Raw genomic sequence first — 22,457 nt, forward strand, 5'->3', positions numbered from 1 at the left:
AAAAAAAATATATCATGGCAGTACTCCTGTAACTTTAATTAAGATATGAGCAGTTACATATACACGGCTCATCTCCAAGCGATGACCGCGTCATGAAGCACTCCGTGACATTCCATAAAACGCCAGTGACCTGCCTGTTTATAATGGTAATGGTAAATGCCGCCACAGTCATAATAACTGGCGCTTAACAGGGTGCATTTTGTTTACGGATGCATAGATATATAGTCGTGACATACGTCCGCGGGTAACCTACAGAGATATACGTTATGATTGCAGGCAATGGCCAATGCTGGCATGCGCTCGTGCAATTTTTATATGATCAATCAATTATCAGTGTATGTATAGACATAACGTTTTCGTCACCTCTAGTATGAAAAACGTTTGAGTTGCAAGAATGAGCGCGGTAATGAACAACGCTGTCGAGCGGGTCTGCCGATCGAAATCGTCTATTTTTGTAACACATATGTCACACGTACGGTGAATTTTATATAGCAATCGATCCCGATCGGGATAGACTTTCTAAACTGCGATTGACTCCTTTTCGAGGCTTGCGCTAAAGAAAATAAATCGCGATCGAGAAATTTGAGGCCAACTTCAATTGCCCCGTTGAAATACCCGTGGCACGTGCTCGCCACACACACAAACACACACACACACACACACACACACACACACACACACACACACACACACACACACACACACACACACACACACACACACACCATTCGAAAAAGTTAAATTCTACTTACAGTTACAAGCAACATTGTGGCATGGGCCTTACTTTTATAAAAATTGCCGAAAATCGTTAAGAAAAAAAGCAAATTGAGGTGCCTTTCTTAAACAGGTGTCACACGGCTCGTGCATTTTCAATCCCGATCGAGAAATTCGATCCCGATCGGGCTCGATCACGATAGAAAAATGCACAGTGTGACACGCTTATAGGAAAGGCACCTCAATTTGTTTTAGTGCGCCGCTCTTTAGGCGCCTGTTCCTGCGGCCAGCATCAGTGTAACTGAGCGAACGAGCACAACAGCGAAGGATGAAAGAGCAACGCGAAGCGCAGCGGCGAATGAACGGCGATAGCGAAGACAGCGCGATGATGAAAGCGTGAAAAGAAAAGCGCAGTGCCAACACCCATAGAGTTTATAGTGAGAAACTCTATGCCAACACCCATCCAACACCACCTGGCAGTGCCGCGCAAGATATGTTTTAGTAAGTAAGTGGTCCTGATCCCATTTGTCTCAGGGCTTTGTCAACGCCACAGGAGATGTTGAAAGCGCGAAATGGAAAGACAGTAAGGCGTAGAAAGTAAGGAGAGAAAGAACATAAAACACAGTTTTGTCACAGTCTGCGAGTCCGTCTGGTTGGTCCGGTTCGTTGCATCATAGAGAAATATGGTTGCATTGTAGGCTCCAGTCGCCTCGAATTTCGCCAAAGCAACGACGATCCAATCCGGCAGCCACGCCAGACGCCAGTTCAAGTCAGCGCGTCCCGCGAGCGTCGCTACGAGATGGCGCCAGGGTACCGCGAGTCGTCTGCTCACTTTAGAATGTAGCAGAATGCGTCTAGTACACTCGTTCACCACCTTAGCTTTCTTCTGTCGCTGCTTTTCACCGGTTTACAAATGTTAAACGCGCCCGCATATATCAGAAGTTTCTCGAATATTATCGGTAGTTCTACCAATTGGCTGTTGTCACCAAAGCTATTTGTAGTGTGATTGTACGCGCGACGCGAATTGTGCAGTACTTCGTGGAAGCCACGCAGGTACCAGCGATCCCACTGGAGCCTTAGACGAATCGTGTATAAAAGCCTACGCGCTTGACCCGCAGATCAGATTTTCGACGATCGCCTACTCTGCTCGCCGCTATCGTTGTTCTTGAGAGTTACTTGTTTTGCTGGGCAGACGTTCGCCAAATATTAAATTTGTAACCCACAGTTTCGCCACTGTGTCGTTCTTCACTGCCACGTCGTGGCAATGTAAAGCATAATACAAAGCTAGTTATTTCTGAACAATGAACAACGCAACCGGTGGAAGTGCTTCGTCTACAGCAGAGGCTAAGCGTCGCCGCCGAGATATGCGGCCATAGCCGAGGAGAGCCTGTTGTTTAGAATCAAATTATTTGTCACAATACATCGCAAATTCAAAACACCTAAACAGCTGCGCTCGAAATTCGCATTAGGGAGCATCGTAATCGTCGGTGAATTTCTTCTTATTTTTGGCAATTTTTAAAAATAAAAACAAGGCCTAAATCAAAATGTTGCGCTGCTTTAAACAGTGGGCTAGAATTTAGCTTCCTCGTATGCAGCAAAATTCACTCGAATTGGTTTCACAGAATCGAAAGAAATATTTTTATGGACTTTTTTGTGCACGTGAGCGTGCGTAACACGTATTTCAAACGGGGAAACATGAATTTGAATCGAACAGTTCCGCTCAGTAACGTCACCTTACGACTGATATCTGCGCCGCACAGCTTGCTTACAGTTCTACTGACAGCAAAAAAAAAAAAAAAAAAAAAAAAAAAAAATCGAACATTGTCGGAACGTTCAGAACACATGCCGACGTTCGCTCTGATTAGCTGTGATCAATCCAAACAGGCTCGGTGGCACCACGGCCGCTCGATGAAAACGCACACCTGTGCGTTTTCATCGAGCGGCCGTGGTGGCACACATCAGCTCCGACACTCGGGAAGAAAACCATTTACGGTAAAAATTCTGGCGTAGTAAATAAGTGGCGCCCTCCGAAGTTTACACGCAGATCTTAAAGGCTATGCTTTTGCCGGTTTAATGCGGCGGAAGTGATTTTGAGAGCTGCGCTAGGCGTCGGGTTTTGGACCATTTCGGACGCCACATGCGAAACTGCAAAGCGTGAAACACAAAATTTAGATAACACATAAAAGCGAATGATGACTAATTCAGGCATACTGTCGGCTGATTTGCGCCTAATTGAAAATGTTAAAATAAAGAAGCACGTGGCATTACGACGTCACCTACCGGCAGCAATAAAATATACGTGTGCACGAGCACAAGGATTCCAAGATGTCGAACTTGTGGTTGACCGAACCGACAGTTTCAACAGCCTAAGTGGCCACGTGCACGCGAAACAAAACTGTTGTATTTTCTTACTTCGCAGTATTTATATTTCATTCCTTTTGGTTCGGCGAGGTACCGCCTGAAGCGTCAGGCCATGGAAGCACGATAATAAAAGACAACAAAGTTGGCTTCACGCCGCACGGCCTAATTCACGGTAGTACTCCTTTCTTTTTGTATCAACTGCAGCGGCATAAGCACGACAACCTAAGGTATAAATCAAGGTACACTTTCATATGCGTATCCAAGAGCCAGCTAAGCAGCATAATTGCTCCATTCGATACATGGAAAGGAATCGGATCAGTTCGTGACAGGCATCTTCACTGACGCATACAGCCGCGCTCACTAGCTCAAGCTCGTACAGAGCGAACCAGCAGAGAAACGGCGTTTGCGCTGCTAAGATATCCGTTCACTGTCATCACCTCCGATAGAGTTCGGACCAGAGATCATCACAGCAAAGGCTCAAATCTCCTCGTTTGTCATCATCTCGGGGTCGCTAGGCCTAACAGCACTCAACGCTTCCCCGATCAAATAAGATCAAAATAGTATCGCAAGTTATTAAAAAAAAAAGTGGGAAGGAGATGAGAGAATGGAAATGAAGTGATTGGAAACAAACCAGAATGGATGACAGGGAGAATAAAGAAACACAGAACAGGGATGGCGAAGTGAGGTGACAGCGACGAAGACGAGAATGAAATAAAATGTAGAGAAAGGGTATTCGAATAGGAGAAACTAAAGGTGCTTCGAAAAGAACTGCGCCACAAAAGAGCGTCAAGTTTAACCAGCGTGTAATGGCATAATATGTTAAATCCAACATACAATTTTTCGTGTTGAAGTATTGCACCAATTATACTTTTTTAATAAAACTTCGAATACTAATTTTAGTTACTTTGTGCATCGCCTTTTCTGCGTCACCAATGGCCTGACGTCATCGCGCCAGGAAGCACAGAGGCATCGCCCTGCTGTATATCTATATTCTGCCGTACTACGAAAGGTATGTGAAATTTTATTCGTCCTGTCGGATTTGTGTCCAGCTTGTCCGGAAGACCGTTCCTAGATGACCGCACAGCTAGATTCCCTGACAGAGTTTCTCGCTCAGGTTTGTTTGCTCGCATCGGCCGCAGTTAAGCCTACAGTCTGCTAAGGCCTGCCTCGATTGTTTATGGAGATACTCAACTCGGATGATAGCGAAGTGCTCTGGAAGCCCCAGCCGAAGGCAAGGGAGGGCTGCCCATTTAACGTTGGGCCTCGGCAGCGCAGCTATCGCGTTTCTCTTTCAAGGGCAGTGTTTTCTTTTTTTCTTCTGAGGCCCACGTCCTAGGACACATTTGTAGACTCTTCCTAATCAAAGCGATGCCAGATCGTTGACATCCATAAAAGGAATATGTTTGAGTCACGACACATATTGCTTCCCTGTAGCCAGCATGCGAGGAATGCCGCCGCTGTTAAACCCGTGTTTTGTTGTTTTTTGGCGCTGACTGTCAAGAGTCTCGGCCCGTCCGCGAAACGGGAAGGCGGGTCACGATTTCTTTTTTCTTTGCTTCTAACTCTGATGTGTTCCTTTCCTCTTCCTTTGGAGGACATCTCTGCGGTTGTGGTGGGCGACCACGGTGCCGCTAAGCCGTTCGCAATTTTGGGGCGTGGATGTCGAAGCGCGGCATCGGGATGTGGGAAGGGGGTGGCGTAGGGGGGGCAGCGCGTGCCGTGTTTTTCGCCTTGTTAGCCGCTCGTTCGGTGGCGTAGCGTGGAAACGCGACGCGCTGTCACCTTGAGCTCAACGGCCCGCACCTACTCCGCTGCGTCGCCATGTGCTTGGGTTTCGAGTACAACTCTCCCGCCCGATGATCAACGTCCGCGCTGAATGAGAAGCCACCGGTGGGGGTCGGTCAATGGTGCGTGGTCGGTCGATCTTGGCCGCCGTCCAACGTGCCGCCTTCTCTCGCTTCGCTGAAAAAGGTGATGGGCGTGAAATAAAACAAGTGCATGCGGAGAGACGCCCACCCGTACACGCAGGCCTTGCTACATCGCTCTCGCGTACCGCTTACGCTCATGCGAGCGTTTCGAATGTTTCCTGCCCTCGCCGAATCGCGTGTCTATTGACAGGCGACGGCTGCCCGTGACGAAGTTCGTACGACGGAGCTTTGACCCCCACGTTGCACGACAAGGTCTTGTCTTCGTACTGCTTTGCCTTGCCACGAAAACTTCCGTTGCTGTTCTCATTTATTCCAGTATTTTTTTACCTCGTGTCGTTTATGTTTAAGTGAGTTCCTGCACCACCATCTGCTCCTTTCGCAATGCGCAGTTCAAATAAGCCATTTGCGCCTCCCTGAGCTAATTGTAGAGTACACTTGTTAGGCAATTCTCGCTCTCATGTTTAAAGTATTGCGCTTGTTTATTGCTGCGAATTGTTGAGGAACTTGACAGACTGAATATAAGTGCGCTAGGAAGTGCTTGAGTGAAGTTCCTACATAGTTTCATTTATTTCCTCTCAATGCCTTTTGGTGTTAAGGAGAAGTGAGTGGAACAAGAAGGTATAAGTTATGACAGGGAATCACATAGTGATATTCTGAACAATGAAGAGTCTGATGGAAATGATGGAGGGAAGCTGGTGTTTCCATTCCAAGCTGGTTCTTGACACCACTGCTTCATTGCTGCTTCATAGTGCTGCTTCATTGAGCACCTTGGTACGACTTTTAACTGATGGTTAAAAGTCGGTGAAACGAAGCGGTTTGACTTGCTTGTTGGATTGGTAACAACTTTTTGGAACATAGCTTATGTTTCGCAACAGCTGTTCAGTGTGATCTCCAGGCAGTTTCCGCTCCACGGCGATGATGTACTGTGTCACCTAATAGCTCCTCCGTCGACGCCATGAGGGGTGGGGCCACCCCAGAAAATTTTTTTTGAGATACGAGGTCATTTGTCTAGTGTCTGGGGCACGGCTGCGACAGCTGGGGTCTCGCACATGTAGTGCCTGGAAGTCTGCCAGCTACCTCTCAAGATGACAAGGAAACGAGAGGGGGCAGGAAATTTCCTCATGCACTGCATAGCTTTATGGTTTCACACAGCTGGGAAGCATTGCAAGTCAGCCGTCCTTTTGTGTGGAAAAGTTAGTGTGTGTGCTCAGTCTTGTAAGGGGCTGTTAAACTTCATGTATTGAGTGAAGCAAGCAGGCTTTGCACATCCTGCATGGAAGTGACTGGGGTGGGGGGGTTTCAAGCCTCGGGCTTTTATTTTTGAACGAGGTCGCGACTTGAAAGGTGCTGCATCGTGTTAGAGGCCTTGATGATCCTATCCACTGGGCCCTCCACCTCCCGCCTTGCTTGTTTATTGGCGTACTTGAACAAGCTTATATTTTTGGGTTTTGGTTTCCTTTGTAGATAAATTTCCGCTGTATATGTAACCTTACACATGAACACAAGGTCAGTACCTTAGTAGCAAGTACACTGGCTGAATATGTTGTAGTAAAAGCATTGCTTTTTGTATTGACATGTCAGGCAGCAGTCAATTACTGTAATTTCTTGAAAAGCTTTGATATGTTCGATTACGCTGTTTTTAGTAGGCAAGGTTAATGCCTATTAGTCAAAAGCATACCGCACAAGCAGGCTTATGCAACAGCCTTTAGTGTGTTAACTGCACCATGAGCCACAGATGGGCCACAGCAGTTATTCCTCTTGCGCAGCTGTGGGGGGGCCTTCCTGCAGCGCATAAGTGACAGCTTTGCTAGAAATCAATGGAGAGGAGAAATTCTTGTCGCTTCTGATTTGACGCATCATGGCATCTTCTGTCTGCAGCTTGAGAAAGTTTCCAAAGAGCACAAGCCCCTGCTGTCTCACCGGTGGGTCACAATGCACCAGAGGACTGTGAAAAGTGGCTCGCCGGTGTGTTATGCACAGGAATTGTGGCTTTGAAAGTGCTGCTGCAGTGAATGTGTAGTTGCTGTAACTGCCGACACACATTGGCCTGCAGCATCAAGCTTGTGCACCAGGCCTTTGCTGCCTGATGGCCTTTACTTGTCTGAAGTCACTTGGCAGGCTTTCTCATCCATTTCGCCGTCCACAGTACCATGTCAGTCCAACACTTGCATTCTTTGGGGGGGGGGGGGGTTGCAGCCACACCCATCTGCACGTGTGTATATAAGACTATCCAAGATTTAAATGTGTGTAGTTGCACGCAAAAGTATGGAGATCATGTGTACCGTGGAAGAAGCTTTGCAACCCAGATTTGCAGCCGAACGGGCATGTGTGGGCATTCGACCAGCGCACTGCAGCTTCAGGCTTTATAGCTATGCCAGAAGGAAACTTCATCGCTGCTACTGCTGCTGAGCTTTTCACTTTTTCTCACTATAGTACATCAGTAATGTTTACAGTAGCCTTTGGAAATGTGCAATATATCTTTTGTAAAACATTTTGTTGCAGCCGTAGCCCTGTCTGGGTCCGCAATGAGAGAGTACAAGATTGTGGTGTTGGGAAGTGGAGGCGTTGGTAAAAGCGCCCTGGTAAGTGTCTTTCTTGATTGCAAAAGAAAGAAAACTGCGTGCTGGTCATGAATGCATCCACCTGTGACAACCTGGGGATATTAATTTTCGTATCTTTGTTCACCCCCACAGACGGTACAGTTTGTCCAGGGCATCTTTGTGGAAAAATATGACCCCACCATTGAAGACAGTTACAGGAAGGTTGGTACATTTGAATTTTTCTCAATTCCTGGTCTAATGTGCAGGACCTTAAAACAGCAAAAGGAGTGTTAACCCATTAAGCCTGAGCATGGTCACCACAGTAGGGTTTGCGTGATCACATGTGGTCACCATGTGCCGCGCTGAGCTCATATTTTAGGTTATATGAATTTGAAAAATTTGTCACAGTTGTAGAATTCACATTGCCATTATATGGCAGCATAGGTCCATCTTTCGGTGGTCACCCTTAATGCAGGAAAAGACAGGAAATAAAAAGGAGAGGAAGTGGTCCTTAATTGTCTAAGCTGGATTCGTGAATTCCACTTCTAGATCACTAGAAATCGCAGGTCTTGCTTTGAGAGTGAGTCACTGTCAGCAAGAAATATTTGAAGAAAACAAATGAGACTGTCTTGGAAGTTATACCTCCTCATGACATCACTAGGTTTGGCATTATCTTTTCAAGACTATTTGATAGTTTATCAATGAGGATCACATTGCAATCTGAAATAACTGAAGGATGAACCTAGTGAAGGATGTGCCCGAACACGAGAACATACGTGAAATATGTGACGTTATTGGGGCGAGCTCCACCACTGTAAAAGCTGGCTCCACTGTTGGCGTGACGTGTCATGAGGCATCACGTGGACACAGCGGTGGCGGCATCTGCTTCGGAAGGGCCGAATCAAGCTGAAAACGAAAGTTTAAAGTCCTACGTGCGCTGCGATTCTGATTAAGTGGTGAGGCTTTCCCGCCTTGGGTGTCTGCTTGACAAATTTGAAATCATTATAATAGGTAGTGGCTGCCTTTGGAGGCGTGCAGCATGGTAGGCTACTGCTCGGTGCCGCAGTTCCGGATGTACACAACAGAGCCTGGTGTCAGCCTTATTCACACGTAGCTGCAGGACAAGAAGCCCTGTGAAGCTTGGCTCGCGAAACTTAAAACCGACAAACAGCCATCAGCTACAACTAGGGTATGCAGCAAGCACAGACGCGAGGAATATTTCTGCTACGGCACCAGGACTGCGATGTTCGGTGAGTAGCAGAAAACGCTCACCGAGACGTTCGCCCGCGCTCCCTGCCCGGCTAATATCACGATGGTCTGGTCTATGAACTTGTTGATGCTAGACACTGGCAAGTTCACTGGAACGGAAAGGGAGTGGTAAGAAGCACATTAAATGAAGGCATGGCATATGTTTATGTTTGTGTTATGAATTAACATGCTGGATTACGAAAAAGAAGCAGTGTGAAATGGCCCGCTTACTGCATACAGTGCGACGCAGCTTTAGAAATAATATTGAAACGTCTAAGAATTTAGAAAAAAAATATTGAATCATCGCAACGGCACATCACAGTCGCTGTAGGCGTCGAAGTCCCTTGTTAAAATTAAATTGTTTGAACAGCTCTGATAATGTCCACGCAGCAATGGTTGCTTGTGGACTGTTATATGTTCATATGCTGCGGCCTAAAGCTCACAGCACGGTGGGAAAACGTTCTCACTGAAAGCGAAACATTGTGCGCGGACATGCATGCAGACACGCAGTCGGTCGCCGCAAACCCGTGTGATCGCTGCATGCATTGAGGCTTAGTCTGTTACGTGCCATTTGGTTATACAGACCGCCCACTGTAAAAACATATTTCACATAGTTTGCGTTCAGCGATTGCCGACCTTTCAGGCAAGAAGCCGGTTAGGGAGACTCCATCGCGGCGGCCGTGCGCAGTGGCTTTCACTGTATGTATTCGGTAAAGAGATAGCGTCTGTAAACGATTGTTTTTTCAGTCTGCCCAAGATTATTTCGACAGTAATAAAGTTGCCTCGTTTTGAGAGTACTTACAGAAATGTACAGGAGGGCTGCCGCGTGGTGTGAGGAGCGCGCCGCGTGATCCCTCGTACTACCGACAGATGGTGACTCCAAAAGTCCTCGCCCCCAATGCTAACACGCCAATGCCGTAGTTCTGGCAGGCGGTCCTAAAAGGGAAACTGCTTTTTGCTTTGTCCGCTTCTTGAGTGGTCGTGCCAAAGTGGTAGACTTTCTGCTGACGGTTGCATTCATTTTGAATTTGCAGCAAGTGGAAGTGGACGGTCAGCAATGCATGCTGGAAATCTTGGATACTGCAGGCACGGTAAGTTGAACTTGGCTTTTTTCTTGGGTCACAAGCTACAGCCTTAGCGTTGGTTAGAACCATTACGAATTTGCCTTTCTTTTGAACCTCGGACATCATCAGTGTTGAAGATGTATGCGATGTAAGTACACGACAGCATTCATGTATTGCGTGTACTGGTACAGTCCAGCACTCCTGCCTAATGAGTGCCACTTAAGCTGGCGGGCTACATTTAAAAGGTAGCCAGCTGTTGGAATGGGTGCTGTGCCTTTGTTTTGCTTCTTGGAGTGGATAGCTACTGTTCCGTCTTCTCTGGACTGTTACCATGTTAAGCCCTGTTCCAATTCAGGCATCAGAAGCAAAGATGTCTTGAGAAGACTGTGTTAGTCTGCAACAATGCAGGGTTATCTGCTTCTTAAGCAAGCTGATGACAAGGAATAGTGACACTGCTACAGAATTTATAAGCGCAAGGCGAGTGCTATTTAGCCAGAGTCAATTCTTAATGTTGATATAACTGATGCATTCACCACTAAGTCTGTGTGCTGTTTGTTACATTCAGCTAGTCACTGCACTATCGCAGTGTGTAATCTCGTACGACATATCTTGATCGGGCATATAGTGTAGCATATTAGATAAGAATAAATTCGCAGCTTTTTCTTAGGTTGCCATGTAGTTTCTGAAAAATTGTCACTGGAACCTTTCATCTTAGTTTTGCATGAAGATGTCTGCACCAGGCTTACGAACAATGTATCGGCGTGTTTTTTCCCCAATATTCCAATACGCAGACGGAATTATCTTAAGTATCAAGGTACACCAGTTTATTTTAAAAGTAAATTACACAGCAGGAAGTTGTGAAATTATGCAAAACATTTGGCACACACAAGTCTGCACATTTATTCTCATGAAGGCCTGTGCGTACAGTGGATGCAGTTAACGGCGAGAAATTTCAAGCAAACACAATTCGCATTAGTTACTGCAGTTGCGTTTTCTCTGCCTTTGCAGGAGCAATTTACGGCCATGCGCGACCTGTACATGAAAAATGGCCAAGGCTTTGTGCTTGTTTACTCCATCACGGCCCAATCAACCTTCAATGACCTCCAGGACCTCAGGGAGCAGATCCTCAGAGTCAAGGACATGGATGATGTGAGTGGACGTGATGCACTTGTGTGTTTCCGCTCTTCAGTGTGGCATTACGTGAGATCATTATAATGCAATCTAAAGTCTTTATAATGAAGCCGTATCTGACACAAAAATGCCTTCATTATATGTGATGTTCTTTATAAACATAAATTTGTTACATGTTTGTCAGCAAGAAATAGATATTAAATTTAGTTGTATCTGATAACTCATTAGATCTGTGTTGTTGATTGTACAGGTGTCACACAGGTATGTTAAATTGCAATCCAAGCCTTATCCGGATTGAACTCGACCCGAATCCATTTAATCGTTATTTGTGCATCGTTATCAAGCTTCTCAATCGCAATCATCAGTTGCCACCTGCAGTACAATATTTAATGCATTATTAGGCAAACTTGTTGAGCGCTTTGTACCCTCTTGGTGACGCCTGGTGCGCCAGAGCTCCCTTGACTTGATCCAGATTGGACAGAATGTGGTTAGAAAGTGTACATGTGACATTGGTATGAGCGATTACAGGTGGTTACCATTACAAAATAGCTTGAGTATCATTTCGATTGTTATCTGCATCTATTATGGACAACTGAAATGTTGGCAAGGCTGACTAGAAGCCATTCTTTCATTTCTGCTTTCGCTATTTGTGTACTGTCGCTGACCGATAATTCAGACACGGCGAGGACCGGAGTATCGGATTCACTAGCAGTTGCCGTCATGCCTATATGGATAAGCATTGGGAATGCACAGAGGCATGGTGGTGGCCTCAACAAAGAATACAACCAGCAGGTGAACCAGTATCACTTGTTGCCAACCCTCTTACAATAAGCATCGTCAGCTGTTTGCTCGGCAATGCGTGTGGCGAAATGCACAGTGCCATTGCTAGCATACTGTACACTTTTAATAGGCGATAACTTACACGCACTGCAATTCTCTGCTGCTGCTTTGAGTGGAACCACTTCATGTGCACATCGCTTGCAGGAATGAAAGCAGCCCGCCATCGTGACGTGTGCATTGCATGCATGCATGGCCAAAAGCGGCGCAGACACGGAAGAAAGCTGACTGCCAGCAAACGCGTGCGCATGACACAGCAAGCATACCGCCACACTGAGTGTGTGCACCTACTACGCGCTGCACTGTGTGCACATTGCATGGAACAGTTTCCACCACGTTGCTGTAGCTACCATAGCTTGAAGAAGCACTGCCGGTATCACTCAGTAGTAAATTGTACAAATGCGCACACATGCATCGAGGACACCTGGACACTCCCGCTGTGTTTCCTGCTAATGGCAGCCTGTGAGGCATCCGCAATTTCGGTCATCCTTATACACTAAATCTATGGGGCCAGTGGTGGTGCCACGAGGCAGTCCAAATAATCCGCCGGCAACTGATATTGCCATGATTTCAGCTGGGGCACTCGGTGTGAGGCCCATGCCATCTTTGGCTACTGGATAAGTGTTCGTGCAAGGTCGTTCTCTCTAGATGTTACTTGCAAAAAATTTTTCAACTTCGTAATTTCTTGTTCGATTTCTTTTCGTTTGTCCACAAAGGTAGAGCCATCAACACACTTGACCTGAACGAAGGCAACACATTTCACAAACATACTGGCATGGAATTTTTAACTTTTTTTTTTCTTTTTTCGTTAAATGAAGGTCAAAGCATACTAAATAAAATACTTGTTTCTGCAAACCAGTTTGTTTCAGTGCACAGGAGGTATGTCACAGTACATAAGGTTGCTGCAGCTGCCGCACACGAGTGCAGCCTAAACAAATGCCCACAACTCTCTCTCTCTGTTTTGTTTTTAGCAACACTGTCATGCCAAGTTCTATTGCTACAGACATTGGCAAAGTTTGCTCTGTGTCAGGATGCAGTAATGGTGATGCCAGGTCTGGCATTTCGAGACGACTTGGGCGTTAAGTTAACTTATAAGTGTTTCCCAACCTTCACACTCAATAAACAACATCGTGTGACAAGCATGTGGTAGAGTTTCTACATCTTTGGAAATGTGTCTGTACTCCTTTGAACATCATAGAAATGTTAGTGAAAGTGGGCTAACTTTGGCAAGACTTGTTCACGGTATTGCACATTCCACCATGTTGCAGGTGCCAATGATTCTCGTCGGAAACAAGTGCGACCTGGAGGATGAAAGGGTGGTCGGCAAGGACCAGGGAGCGAATTTGGCGCGTTCTTTCAACAATTGTGCATTCCTCGAAAGTTCAGCCAAAGCGAAGATCAATGTCAATGAGGTACGTACAACAAAACCTCATTAATATGTGCCTGCTTAATACGTACTAGCAGTTTAAAACCTAGTTGCAGTGACTTGCCAGACAAGTCTCCATAGTGCCTGATGTATTGATCAACTGCTTAATCTGTAGTGGTTCATCGTATGCCTACCAGTTAGTGCGCACCACAATCACTTTTTGTCAGAGAGGCCAGCTGCGCCATTTCAATTTTCAGCGGGGCTCACACCATGCTGTGCCCCAAAAGATTGTTCACTTTGTCGGAAAGTGCAGAGACTGGTCTGCCAATGAATTCATCTTTGGCATGGGTGATGCCTGTAAGAATATGAATCGAAAATGCAGACATCCCTGACATCAGTGAATTCCTTGCCCATCGATCTGCCTGTTAAAACACTTGGCATCCATCTTTCCTTGCAGATTTTCTACGACCTTGTCCGGCAGATCAACCGTAAGAACCCAGAGAAGAAGCCAAACACCAAAAAGAAGTCCAAGTGTGTCCTATTGTAGAAAAGCATGTAAGTGAAGTATGTAATCTTATTATTTTTTGTTTATGTGGAACTGATGCCCAGCTGGTACAAACTAAAGGTGGCAGCACGAGGGACCGTGACAGCATTCAGTTTGCACATTTTGCCGACTGGTTGGTGCGCACCATGAGCAGGTTGCTTAGAAGCTAACTGCACTGTTTCACCCTGCACAGTGTGGCTTGCGCCGTTCTGCGCTGCAAAATTTTCCCACCTGTTACGCCTTCTGTTGCCGGCATGAGCTTTGCAAGAAAACGTTCCTGCTCAGGAGCTATGTGCATACCACAGCTTGGCGCATACATTGTCCTGAGCAGACTGAATAATAAATGTGCTATTAAACACAGATTATTCATCTTATGCACTGCCATTGAGGTGCAACACCTGTAGCACCACTGCCAGCGCTGCGTATTGTGCCAGTGTTGACGCACCTAGTGTCTGCCAAGATGCGTGTGATAGCGTTTGGTAGAGTTTCTACAACTTCAAAAGCATGCGCCAGTACTCCTTTAAAATTCATTGGCATATGCGCTGCCAAATGCTGCTGGCCCTTGGAAACGGGTCACTTGTGCCACTGTGAATGAGTCTCATGTTGGCATCTAGCGATTAGTGTGTGAATACGTATTCTGAACTTTCTAAAAGTGTCTTATTTGATTCAGCCTTCAAATCGAATAGTCTCTATTCAAGAACACTAACACTTTCTCCGAATATTTTTTGGATATTTCAGAACATCAACTGTGCACAATCAAATCAAAATTGAATCACAGGTGGGATAAATTTCAGTCCTGCAGGCATAGTATACAGGCCTGTGACACGACGGCTCGCGTAGTGAAGTAGGCTCCAGAGAGTCCCATGTGAACCAACTGCTTACTTCTTTACAACGTGCAACAGAATAACAGAAACCATTACTGATGTTATACATACTAGATGTGAACAGCACTTTGTGTTAAGAAATTGGCTGTTCATTCTAAAACTATTCTAAAAGTATTCAACATTCTATTTGCTTCTGGCGCTATTTGGTTCGTTCTCAAATATTGCTGTTTGCACACCTCTACCGGTGATTGTGCGGGTACTGGAAGATGCCACCGTAATGCTGCCTCGTTGCATTGCAGGCTGCAACCTCCTCCAGCACCAAGGCTGACAGATGTCCCAACTCCTGGTTGCAACGTGCCCGCGATATGAGGCCTTCGGACAACGGGCAGCGAGGAATCGAGGCATCCGCAACTCTTGAAGCTCGCCAAGCCCCCGTCTGCACGCACTCACTCGATTGCAGATTTTTGTTATTGCATTTTTTTTTTAAATCCCTCGCGCAGTCGTACTCTCTGTAATGGCCTATCTGCCGTCGCACACTTACTGAACCATAACCAAAGGGGGGTACAAAAACTGTTTTCTCTTTTGTCCCTTCTGGTAACCCCCAACTCTGTGAGCACACCCTCTTTCGACATATTAGTACTACTACTACTACAACCAGTAATCTGTGGGCTTGTGATGCCGCGGACGTCCAACTGAAGCTCTCTCCCCGGGAAAAGAAAAACAATTGCCAAACTCTGCTCACGTTCACATCGTTGCTCTGTGTCTGTACGTCTCTCTCAAGGCCGGCGGCGTGCTCTGAAAGTCTACGCGGCATCGCTTTCCGTTGGCGGGTCTTCCGGTCAAATGTGCCTCTCACTTGTGTCTCATGTCGTAGCACTGTGGTCTATTTTTCAAGACCTGACCCCACTCCCATCCTTGGCCCCCTCAATCCACAACAAAGCTGGAACAGTCAACGATAGGTGTCAGGACTCTGCCGAGAACTCGACTGTCACACGACAGCAGCTATTGTTCCGTTGCGAGTCGTCTTCCTCGGGAAGCTTTCTTGGTTTCTCCGCTGCCGGCTTCCGCAGATTTCTTGCCCCTGCATTTACACACAGCACCGCTTGCTCGTGCAGGGCAGTTTTTGTGTTACATCTGCCAAATGTGGCCTCATAATTTGTGTAATGCTTTTAGTATAGTTTTTTCTTTTTTTTCATGCTCTCTATACGGGCTGTGAGGCAGTGTTTATTTAGCTCATTTTCACTGGGAAAAGACAGCAGTTGTTTCATTTCTTTTCTTCTCTCCCCTCGAGTCCTGGTGGCATTTTGAGCATCGTGTTGCGAGATATTTGCCCAACTACTGGCAGTCAGTTGGTGGTGTATATATATATTAGGAGGAGTGATCTTAAAGCAATCCACAGCCTAGTTTACGGAGAGGAGCACACGAAGTGCACATCGCCATTTTTTTTTAGTGGGGTGAATTTTTTTTCGTCGTCTTCTATCGAGATAGCAATGTCTTTTCCCCTCTATTTATTAATTGAGTTCTTTGCTACACTTCTTTTTGATGTACATCATAATGGCACGCTTGGTATTGCATGTTTATTGAATGAGCCCCCCCCCCCCCCCTTTTACCCTTTCTTCCCTGAGCCAGTTGTATTTATCACATTTTAACGACTTTCTTTTTTTGTGCAGTTCTTTGCATGTTTTCTGGTCATATGCAGAGACTCTTAGGTGCAATCCTGATGAATGCTTATTTTATTTAGCCTTGCATTTCGAATGGTGCAAGGTACCTCGTGGCAAACATTTTTTTTTTCTGGCCAAATAGAGAAATTACCTGCAAATGTGAATTTGGATTGTACTTATGGTGCTACAGATTTGATTGTAGGATTGAGAAAGAGCTCCATACGTACGCAAGTATAAATAAACTTTTTAATCAGTGATTGTGTATTGTGTATTTTTGTCTGTACCAAGTGTTGGCCTCGGCTTGGGCCCTGGAACCATTCTCCAGCTTTTGCTAAGATGCTGCAGTCATAAAGGCATTTTCAAGCATGCTCACATACCCATAATTTATGTGCTGCTACGCAAGCTTGTTCAGGTATACTTGTTTCAATCATGCCATCGTTGTACTGTGCACTTTGATTGGTTTTGAAAAGTTTAAAGCAAACCTACTTAGACGAGGACAGGCTGCTTTCATGAAAGGTGTAGAACTTGGTTCAGCAGTGCTTGACTTGTCAAGTCATTGATCAAGTCATTGATTCAGGCTAGTTAGTCTGTCACACTGGGAACCCCAGTAGTGCAAAAAAAGACTGACAGACAAACTACAACACATGGTGCAGACTTCCACGTGTGTTGTCATTTCTGTCCCAGTCTTTTTAGTGCTATTAAGGTTCCCAGCAAGACTTCAGTGATTGTTGCTGGCACAACTTTTAGTGCACACGGTTCGGAATGCATAATCGTGGGAGGTTGAAGGCCAGCTGCAATGAAATGTCACTTTGGCTAAATTGGCTATAAATGGGTAGCATATACTACTGAAGCGATCTCTGCAAAGCTGCAGTATGGAAATTGTATAATTTTATTGTTGGCAGGCTTCAAATAGCACCTTGGCAGATGCATGCACCTGGTGGTCAGTGAATGCTGCCTAACCTGGAAGTTGTGCATCACTTCCAGCGAGCGGTGATGGCAACGTCTTTTTTCGTTTTCTTTCTTTTTCTTTTTTTTTGTCTCAAACTCTACGCATCCACACTGCAGAAGCTGCTGTGCATCTACAGCATCTGAAACTACACTGTATTGCACAGTGCAAAATTTTGTTGCAGTTGGCCTCCTAATTACGACCGGCTGAGAACTGCGTGTGCTACTACTACACTGCAGCAAGATTATGCTGACAAGGAAATAGTTTCAGATCTCTCATCGACTTCATTGTCTCACCACTCTGAAGCGTGAAAAGTTGGGCTAGCAAGGTTTACTGTTGGGTTAGTAATGCACTGCTAACATTGTGCCAAGTGAAAAATAAAAAGTATGGTAGTGGTAATTTGTTGTATACTTGTGTAAATAACTAGAGGGAAGGTAATCTGCTATGACCACAGTAACTGTCTAGAGCTTGCCGATAACTGACCAGCAGGAAAGGGGGGGGGGGGGGTGTTTAATAACTGAGCCTAAAGTAAGGGACAGTACTTGCATATTTAAAAAAGAGTGAGTAAGTCAGACATATCCACACTTCGCTTGTGGAGCGACTTCCCCGAGAGAGTTGTCACCTGGCCTTGCACACTGGCACTGTTAGGTAGAACAGCCGTGTGGCGAGGCCCGACTGCTCGAGAAGGCGAGGTGGAGCCTCTGTCCTGTCCATTAATGTTGCCATTATTAGAACCAGCCGGTTCTAATGAGCTGGGCTGATTGGTTCTCCTTGAGTTACAGAGAAATGTTTAACCCTGTGATGACTTTTATGGTGTGCCTTGCAAGAACTTGTTTGCGCCCTTTGGGGCCTATCTTGCCCACTGCAAAAATCACCACCTGCCTTGCCTGCACTTTTTTTCTTTAATGCTGGCACTTCCTGGTCACAAATGGCATGCACGTGTCATATTATTCTCGACAGGAAAGTAGCAAGCGCCGAGTTTTCAAGAAAGAAAACGCAAGCAGGGCACAGATGACGATTATTGTTGTGGGACAAATACACACCGCAACTGTTTTAAAAGTGAAGGTATGCCCCAAAGGGTCAAAACTTTTCTGATACTCACAGACAACTTTCTGTAGCAATGAAGGGAAAGCTATGGTCGCGTGGCTGCTGCACATGTCTTACGGCGCCAAGTAGTCCGCCAGCGTTTGACAGTGGTTTTGGTTGCTCGGAACAGACGCTGAATCGACGCAGCTTCACGTGTGACTGCTTCGCATTTGCCCAGACACAGAAGGGAAAAGATGCAAATTAACTAAACTTTGACAGTAAGTGGTGTGTTTTATTTAACTGTTGCTGATAAGGTGTTTATGTTTTCTCTTCCCCAGCTTAAACTAACGTGGATGAAAACACGGGGCTCTCTTCAGAAGTGCTCTCACTTGTGCGCGCTTTGCCTCCGTAGCTTTCCCTTCACTGCCACAGAAAGCTGTCCGCAAGTATAGTGTGTCTACCTCTTGGAGCGCATCATGTGTTGCGCTGCGATAGCATGCCCGAACTAGGCTTAAGCTTGACTTGGTGCTCTGCAACTACTACTTGCTAAGTGGTCTATGAACCTGCAGCACGAGTGTAAATTATTTTCCGGCCTCAAAACATAGCTCATGCCCAGAAGGGGATTGGCCACATGGAAGTCGGCCATAGGATTCAGCTTTTTTCTCATCGGCTCATGGTTTCTGGATATAGTCAAACCTCGATTTAACGAAATTCGCCATGCAACTATTTTCCCGAACTTAGCTGTATTTTTTTTAAAAACCGTGTATTTTTGCGATTTAACGAAATAACTTTGTGACACAGTTTCGATTTAACGAAGTTTTCGGCCATTTCAATCGTAATTGAAAACTATATGACTAGTAAATCTAACAAAAAGCTATGTCGGCAGTGACAAAAGTTAGTTCAAGAGCCTTTCTGCATGAACAGCTTGCGCGGCAATACCGCTGTCAAGGCGTGCATGCCGGGACGCGGTGGGCAGGAAACACCACTGTGCCATTTGTCGTGTTCATAAACAACTCGGAGAAACACAAGAGAGCTGACCTTCTGCACAAGAGGGATGGGGAGGGAGTGAACGCGCGCCTATCTGCATTCATGGATGGATGGAAACAACTTTATTCTGAATCCGGCAAATTTGATGACCCGGGCTCAGGTCTCCCATGAGGGGACTTCGAGGCCTTGCCTCGTCGCCGCCTCTCGGGCTTGCTGGACAGCCCACTCTTGTGTCTTGAGGTTGGAGCTGCGCAGAGCGGCGGCCCACTTCGACGCAAGAGCCTCCGGAGCTACTGCCATTGTAGCTGATGTAACCCGACACTCCCACAACATGTGTGACAGCGTCGCTCTAGTGTCCTGACATAATTTGCAAAGAGCATTCGGGTATTGCGCGGGGAAAATGTGCTGCAATCGCACCGGACTGGGGAATGTTTGTGTTTGCAATTGTCGCCAGATGACTGCCTGGCGACGTTTCAGCATGGGGTGAGGTGGGGGCAGCAACCGCCTGCCTAGCTGGTAGTGCTTGGTGATGTCATTATACCTGACCAGGCGTTCTCGCGTGCTTTGAGCCAGCAGTTCCGAACTCGAAGAGGCGGTCCCCGATTCTGCGCGGCGGGTCAGTTCTCGCGCAGAGCGGTGTGCTACCTCGTTCAAGTTAATGAGGCCCTCATCGGTGGGGGTGGCGACGTGCGCTGGAAACCATATGATGGCGGTGTTATCGAAGTGCTGTCGACCAGCTTTCCTTAGAATCTGGAGAGCTTCGGAGGAAATGCGCCCCCGCGCGTAGTTGCGAACTGCGGATTGTGAGTCGCTAAACACTACCTCGCAGAGGGGGTCGGTAAGCGCAAGCGCAATCGCTACCTCTTCTGCTGTTTCGGGGTATTCCGTTGCGACACTACACGCGTGCGTAAGCCTGGAGCTAACGTCTACGACTACCGCCGTGAACCGGCGTTCTCGCGTGTCTTCTGCGGTGTCTACAAAGCGCGTAGTCCTCTTTCCACCCAAGGAGCGCAGCAGTGCCTTGGCACGGGCCTGGCGTCGACCCCGATTAAATTCGGGGTGCATGTTTCGAGGTATAGGGGCGACAATCAGTGTGTCGCTGAGGTCAGGTGGAATGACCTGTTTCTGACCGTGTTGGACGTGGTAGTTGAAGCCGAGTTTCCGCAGGATGTACCGGCCCGTGGCTGTCAGAGACATGCGTTCGAGTTGAGAGGTTCTTTGCGCATCCACGATTTCCTCAAGCGTGTTGTATACCCCCAGCTGTAGCAGACGAGCAGTGCTTGTGGACTCCGGTAGTCCAAGGGCGATCTTGTAAGTCTTGCGTATAAGGGTGTTGATTTTCTCCCTTTCAGTGACATTCCAGTTGTGGAAGGCAGCCACATAAGTGATGTGACTGATTGCGAAAGAGTGTATGAGGCGCATGACACTGTCCTCCTTCATGCCCGTGTGCTTGTTTGTAATGCGTTTGATCAGGCGGGTAGCCGCTGTAACCTTGCCTTCGATTTTGCGAATAGCTTCTATGTTTGACCCGTTGGCTGTTATATGCATGCCTAGGATGCGTATCTTCGGGACTCGGGGAATGCAGGAGCCGTCTTGCGTATAGAGGATTATGTCGTCACATTGGCGCCATTCGGCTGTAGGCTTGGGCCGGCGGCGCGAGCGGTAGACGAGCAGCTCCGATTTCAGTGGAGATAGTCGTAGACCTGTGTCTTGTAGGTAGGTTTCGACTGCAGAGACCGCTGCTTGTAAGGTGCATTCTATCTGACCGTCACTGCCCTTGTTGACCCACAGGGTGATGTCATCTGCGTACAAGGCGTGATGGAGGCCATCGATCTCGTCGAGGTAGGCCGGGAGACCCAGCATCACGAGGTTGAAAAGGAGCGGGGATATGACCGATCCTTGAGGAGTGCCGGTGCTTCCTAGTGTATGTTCGTCGGATGTCATGCTGCCGACCGCGAGGGTGACTGTGCGGCGCGACAGGAAGTCTCTGACGTAGTTGTAGCTTCGCGCACCCAAGTTGAGCTTGTTTATGCGGCTCAGGATTGCTGCATGTGCTACATTGTCAAATGCCTTTTCCAAGTCCAGGCCGAGGATGGCCCGGTTGCCGCTAGTTGGGTCATTGATAATCTCGTGGTAGAGCTGGAGCATGACGTCTTGAGTGGAGAGGTGTGACCGGAAGCCCACCATAGTGGGTGGGTAGGCTCCAGTGTCCTCGAGGTGGTGGTTGATGCGGGAGAGGAACGCGTGCTCCATCACCTTGCCAACGCAGGATGTGAGGGAAATGGGCCGCAAGTGATCGAGGCTGGACGGCTTGCCTGGCTTCGGTATCAGGACTGCTTTAGAGCGTTTCCACGCCTCTGGGATGCAACCTGCTCGCCAGCATTTGTTGATGTATGCCGTAAGAGCGGTTATCGAGGCATCATCGAGGTTTCCTAGAGTCTTGTTCGTAACCTTGTCGGGACCAGGTGCTGATTTGCCATTAAGGTCGTGGAGAGCTGCGCGGATCTCTGACTCGTGAAATTCTTCATCGAGTGTCACATTTGTCTCTCCAGTGTAATCCCCGTGTTGAACATCGGGCCGTCGAGGGAAGTACTTGGCTAGCAGGCGTGTCACGAGCTGGTGATCACTCGTGGTAGCCTGTTCCTTGTGCAAAAGGCGTTGCAGGTTTGCTTGCTGAGCAGACTTGCTCTGCGTTTCCCCCAAGAGGTGACGAAGGAGACGCCACGTGCTGCCATTGTGGAGCTGCCCATCGACTGCGTTGCAGATGTCAAACCACTGTTGGCGGCTTAAAGTCCGGCAATGGTCTTCCAGCTGGCGATTGATATGTGCGATCTTCTTACGAAGCTTTCGGTTGTGCCTTTGCTGCTTCCATCTTGCGTTTAGTGACGTCTTGGCTTCCCAGAGGTGGGCTAGTCAGCTGTCGATCTTGTCAACCTGGAATTCGGGTGCGAGCGTCTGCGTCGCCTTGTTCATGTCGTCGTTGAGCGTCTCCATCCATGCCTCGATGTCATCGATGTTCTCCTCACCTCTCTGTTCAGCTCGCTGCTTTCGGAATTTGTTCGAGTCCGTCCATTTGAATAGCTTAGGAAAAGGGGGTGTACCCGCCTGAGGAATTCGTGTTTCTATGATCATGTGGTCACTACCGAGATCTTCAAAGGTATTGCGCCACATTGCTTGAGGGATGTTACGGACCGCCGTTAGGTCTGGTGTCGTGTCCCGTGCCGTAGAGGTGCCCGTGCAGAACCCGCACGGGCACCTCTACATCTACCTCTACATCTGC

The 22,457-nt window shown here is 47.2% G+C and overlaps 1 protein-coding gene across 2 annotated transcripts; it reads left to right on the forward strand.

Moving 5' to 3' along the window:
- Positions 1-4,009: 4,009 nt before the first annotated feature.
- Positions 4,010-16,475, forward strand: Rap1 (RAS oncogene family member Rap1). 2 transcript variants are annotated; one of them, XM_075669461.1, is made up of 8 exons: positions 4,010-4,084; positions 7,506-7,585; positions 7,697-7,765; positions 9,826-9,882; positions 10,864-11,004; positions 13,092-13,235; positions 13,647-13,744; positions 14,857-16,475. In XM_075669461.1, exons 2-7 carry the CDS (start codon positions 7,529-7,531, stop codon positions 13,734-13,736), a joined length of 558 nt encoding a protein of 185 aa, XP_075525576.1. In that variant the 5' UTR covers positions 4,010-4,084; positions 7,506-7,528; the 3' UTR covers positions 13,737-13,744; positions 14,857-16,475. The 2 variants fall into 2 exon arrangements, with proteins under 2 accessions (XP_075525576.1, XP_075525575.1); XM_075669460.1 differs by lacking the exon at positions 4,010-4,084 and adding an exon at positions 4,127-4,189.
- The last annotated feature ends 5,982 nt before the right edge of the window (positions 16,476-22,457 follow it).

This window comes from Dermacentor variabilis, chromosome 9 (assembly GCF_050947875.1).
Source record: "Dermacentor variabilis isolate Ectoservices chromosome 9, ASM5094787v1, whole genome shotgun sequence".
Classification (NCBI taxonomy): domain Eukaryota; kingdom Metazoa; phylum Arthropoda; class Arachnida; order Ixodida; family Ixodidae; genus Dermacentor; species Dermacentor variabilis.